Source organism: Vigna angularis, chromosome 2, assembly GCF_016808095.1.
Source record: "Vigna angularis cultivar LongXiaoDou No.4 chromosome 2, ASM1680809v1, whole genome shotgun sequence".
Lineage (NCBI taxonomy): Eukaryota > Viridiplantae > Streptophyta > Magnoliopsida > Fabales > Fabaceae > Vigna > Vigna angularis.
The window spans coordinates 43,970,407-43,975,673 of NC_068971.1; the positions used below are offsets into that span (position 1 = coordinate 43,970,407).

General features: G+C 36.1%; 1 protein-coding gene across 1 annotated transcript; it reads right to left on the reverse strand.

Annotated features, from left to right (window-relative positions):
* Nucleotides 1-525: 525 nt before the first annotated feature.
* LOC108322457 (cytokinin riboside 5'-monophosphate phosphoribohydrolase LOG3) lies at nucleotides 526-4,885 on the reverse strand. The gene is made up of 7 exons (XM_017554559.2): nucleotides 4,553-4,885; nucleotides 3,875-3,972; nucleotides 3,656-3,686; nucleotides 3,178-3,277; nucleotides 1,469-1,539; nucleotides 1,220-1,363; nucleotides 526-801 (listed from the first exon to the last, which is right to left on the reverse strand). Exons 1-7 carry the CDS (start codon nucleotides 4,670-4,672, stop codon nucleotides 706-708), a joined length of 660 nt encoding a protein of 219 aa, XP_017410048.1. The 5' UTR covers nucleotides 4,673-4,885; the 3' UTR covers nucleotides 526-705.
* Between the last annotated feature and the right edge of the window lie 382 nt (nucleotides 4,886-5,267).

Here is a 5,267-nt window from a genome sequence, read left to right on the forward strand (position 1 = left end):
AACACATGGCACTGTCCCATTCGCTGAGGGATAAAAGGGTCCTACAAACCTCACCCTCTTGCTCCAACTCGTTTGAGGAGTGCAACCCTTTCTTTCCATTGCACTTCCTCCCAAGAATTGGCCCCGGTCACTCAATACTGCTTCCATGGCACTCAGTTTGTTGTCTTTAGTTTTGTCACTCTCTTAGAACTCAAAAACCAGTTACTTCAAGACAGCTCTGCCACATTTCTGTCTCATTTTCGGTCCCATTCTTAATTATTAACACTTGCCAACATTTAAGTCGGACCATAGTTCTGTACACTACTTTCTTTCCATCAACTCATGGACACTGTTCTTTCTTTATTCTTAGTTAAATGCTTTAATCATCTCAGGAAATTACAACAAAGTTTCAAGTTATTGATAAAGGAATAAGTACTGTGCATGGAAAATCTGTTCATTGTCTTGGCTAGTCAAACGTAAAAATTAATTGACATTGAGAAATAATAATAATAATAACTTCAGAAGCAGGTACTTACAACTTCAAGAAAATCGAAGTTTCACAAGTAATGGCAATAACTAATAGAGTAGTATCACATATCAAGGTCAATCCTGGTAATTTACACAAGAAATTAAAAGGATAAAAACAGAACAACGATAGAAAATATAACTTCTTCCAGCTTCAAAATTCTATATGGTCTCATCTTCCGTGCACGTGAAGTAACCTAACTACCTTGACATGTCATAATCTTGAGGGTATGCAAGCTGCTGTTCTATCTGCCAGCTCAACTTGGAAGCAACACCCTCATGGCAGGGAACGTAATCCTGTGAATTAAACACAAAAATATTTCATATTACTCAACTGCATAGTTTTTTGCACAACAAAAGTTGATTACGTATACAGTTGATAGAATAAGCTTGATGACATAAATGTGCATGTCCTCGGACATCCAAGAAAAGTTTTGTTTTGTGCGTCTACAAATCTTTTATTTACCTGTTTTCATATACAGTATGAAACCAGGGAAACCTTTGTTTTGATGTGACTTTTCCAATGAAATCAGAGAAAGTGGTTTTATGTGAGACAGTTGCTTCAAATTGTGAGAATCAAATTGAAAAGGAGTTGTGTAATGCCCACAAAGCTTCACTAGACTTTTCAAAATGAGTATAAGGTTGATTCAAAAGGGTAAACGTCAAAATCTGTTTTAAAAAATATGGAAATATAATTTTAGTAAGGAAATATTACCTCCAATTTCTTCACCAACTCCTTTGCTGTTGGTGCTGATACAATTATGTGACGAGCATTTGGACTGATAAATCCCTCTTCCACGGCTTTGTCAATAAATGACAGCAAGGAATTGAAGTATCCATCAACATTTACTAATCCCACCTACAATTTTTGGAACGTCAAACCTAACTAGGCTGCAAACACCAGACAACTAAAGGAACATAAAACATTCAGTAACATGATTCCCATAATGATCAAGTCAATTACCGGCTTGTCATGAATCCCAAGTTGTGCCCAGGTTATGACTTCAAGAAGCTCCTCTAGAGTCCCATATCCACCTGCATGTGATTTTCATGAGTTTCTTCAAGAATTGAAAGCACAAACATTGAATGAAAAAGTCAAATTGAAAGGGTTTAATAAAAAAGGTAAATAGAAATTTAATTATATAGTTTGAAAACTGTATTTCAACTATTTGTTTGTTTTTTAGGTATGATTGTGGTATCTATGACCCTAGCATTTAGTACTACCAACTTGTTGTTGAAACAGAATCATGGATTTGGCAGTGTCAAGGGAGAGTTCATCAGAGATCATGAATTGACCCTCCTGGGGAATCCTCTTTCGTACGAGGGACATCTAAGATAGAGTGAATGACAACATTGTCTTCGAGCGCTCCTCTCTCTCTCTCTCTCTCTCTCTCTCTCTCTCTCTCTCTCTCTCTCTCTCTCTCTCTCTCTCTCTCTCTCTCTCTCTCTCTCTCTCTCTCTCTCTCTCTCTCTCTCTCTCTCTCTCTCTCTCTCTCTCTCTCTCTCTCTCTCTCTCTCTCTCTCTCTCTGTCACTAATTTTCAGCATTCAATTATACACTGAGGATGCTAACAACGGGCAGTTAAAAAAGTCTTAGAAAAGGGTCAAGCATTATTCCGTGTCAGGTGCAGGTGCTAGTTGGAAACGCTATCTCGTGAAAGTTCTCTTGCTTTACTTTCCCTCTTTATCAAATAAGGGAAGTTTTGTAGAATCACGTCACGGTCCAAACCAAAGTTGAGGGGGAAAATGTGTATGTATATTCAACCTGAACCTAGCCACAGTGGCTCAGAGCTGCAGAAGCTTAATTTATATCCCAAGATATATATTAAGGGTTCATGAAAGGTCAACATCATTTTCAGCCTGCTTTGAAGGGTTGCTCTCTCTAATCATAGCATTGGGATGTGCCATGAAAGTTGGTTTTGCAGCAGTGTCAATTGAATTGAATAAAAGAGGCCCAAAAGAAGGTTTGGTTAGAAACACTTTTTGAAAATTACTAAATTCCTGTCTTATCCCCATGACACAATGTTTACTAAATAAGTGGACACTGGTGAACATTATCCATTACGTGTCGTGCCTTCCAAATCATCACACAAGTTTTTAACGCCTTGTCAAGTACTATCCATAATTAGGCGTGGTAAGCACTTTAAAATTGTTTAGCCAAAAAGGTTTAGCAAAACAAAAAAAACACACCAAAGCCAGTGTCAGTTTAAAAAGCTTGTAAACTTTTGTAGACAAAACCATTTTGCTGAAAAGCAACACAAGTAGTAGTAACACCGAGAAATCAACGGGAAACATGTCGGTGAACTAGCCTCGAAACAATCATGAATAGATATGCCCATCACTAAATACTACCACAAAAATCATTTAAAATTCTCTTCCTTCCTATTTTTATCAATCCTCTTAGTCACTTTATAAAAAGTTTGTATATCTCAAATATATATTATAATATAATATATATATATATATATATATATATATATATACACACACACACAAACACACAATATTTGAGATATCAAACACGTTTATCTTTTGTCTAATACTTGTTTTATAAAATATTAACAAGACATGACATAACTAAAGTGAATGAAGCACATCGTGGTTACAACCTTTTCCTTTTTTTGTTAGTGTATCTCTGATTCTAATGTGCAAACAAGTATATTCGCAGTCTAACCTGGTAAGGCAATAAAGGCATCTGAATGTTTGGCCATCTCTGCCTTTCTTTGGTGCATATCAGCAACAGCTTTTACTTCTCCCACCGTTTCACCAGTTAGCTGCAAAGGAGCATCAAAACAAAGGAATCCAAAGAAAGAGCATTTAGTAATGATGAAAGTTGCAGGGATGGAAATCTGATACATTTAACCTACTTTGAAAACTTATTCCAGTGGAGTACTACAGTACAAGACACCAACACAAGCATTGGTCGACAGAAACAAGTTATTAAAAACAAAATGCAAAATAGCTGAGTTTTCATTTACAAAATTTACAACATGCTCGTGAAGGATGGAATAGAATGCTTCAGTATAATCCTTGATGAAGTTGAGAAACAAATTAAATAAACAAATAAACACAAGTAAGAATAGTTTAAAGTTTAAAAGCGTGAAGAGAAAAGGGGCTGAGCTTTTTCTACTGGTTGAATCAGATATACATACCTCTCGAGGCATGAGCGTCTTGGGAATAACTCTGCAAGAGACAATTACAAGACAAATATATCATCAATAGTGAAAGAGACTAACAAAAAAATACAGTGGTTACTCATTGACTACGAATCCTTGTTCTTGCCTTTTACCCAACAACTTTGTGGGAAAAAAGAGAAAGGGGAATTAAAAAGAAACAAAAAAAGGTAAAACGGTGAGGAAAACAGTGTTTACCCAATGACATGGCGACCGCCATCATGAACAGCTTGAGAAACTAAACCCATTAGACCAATGCTTCCCCCTCCATACACCAGATCGATGTTCCTTGAGACCTTCCAACATCATTCAAAATAATATTAGTCACCCTAGGAATAGTAAACAATAATAGTGGTGGTTATGATTGCGTATGATCTAAAAGAAAGAGTAATGAATGAGACTATAGAAAACAATCCCCTGAGAGTACATTCTTCACTGTTTCAAAATGCAAGAGTAAAAGGGGAAATTATTCCTCAACGCTCAATCACTCAGCAGAAGGCACTTGTTAACTCCGTACAGTGTTCAGTTCAGAGCCCCTGAACCAAAAGCTCAAGAGGCAAGAAAAAAAAAACAATGGAGTCTTCAAGCTCTAAACAAAAACTACTCAGAGTTTAACAGTTTCAGAATGCTCAAGAGACATCCTCTTTGCATTGCGAACATAACCAACTCACCCGTTATGGTTTCAAGGGAATCAATAACCATACCCAAATGAAAATGTAATAAAGAAGTGAGCTTGCACATGATGAAGTTCACTCCGAGGAAAAATATTCAACACCCCATACGAAAAATAGAGGAAAGAAAAGGTTTTGAAGATGTTGAGGAAAACAAAACAAAAGCATAATGCAGATAAAAGGAAGACATGAAGAAAAAGCATACCAGTTCATTGCCGAGCTCAATGGCAGCATCTTGATAGCTACTCTTCTTGCCGGGGCTACTTCCACAGAACACACAAATCCTGTTGAACTTTGAATGCGTTATCTCACAACGTGTCTCCATTTGTTAGTTGTAAGGAAGATAGTTAGCTATATGTTTATATTTCACAGTCACACAAAAATTTTGTAATGTTTGTGAAACAAAAAGAGTGTCACAAAATCCAAATTCTGTTCCAAACACTATCTTCCCCTGTTTCAACAATAACAAAATTACACTCCTTGAGAAGAAAAGAGAATTTAGGAGAAGACTCTGTGATTGCTTCGCTACTACTCTTAGAACTCTCATGCCTTTATATAATAAAACCATGTTGGTCTTCGCACGTGACCAGCCATAGCACTTGGCACGCGCGCACTTCTACCCTCCCACTCACCATCTCTATTTCTGCAGAAATAGTAACTATATGGTAATCCTTATTAAATTTTAAGTTTGACATAAAAATATATGATACCACTTTCACCTGTCTTAATTTCAAAATAATTATACATAAAAAATAAGGTGATTTCTAACTATTTATCGTTGTAAAAATATTTACATATTCATAATATATTGAAGCTACCTCTGATAATTGCATACGAATTTTGTCATTAATTGAATATGAAGATAGAAAATATCTTGACCTCTCTCTAGAATGGTTGAGGTTTTTTTTTTCTAGTAAAAA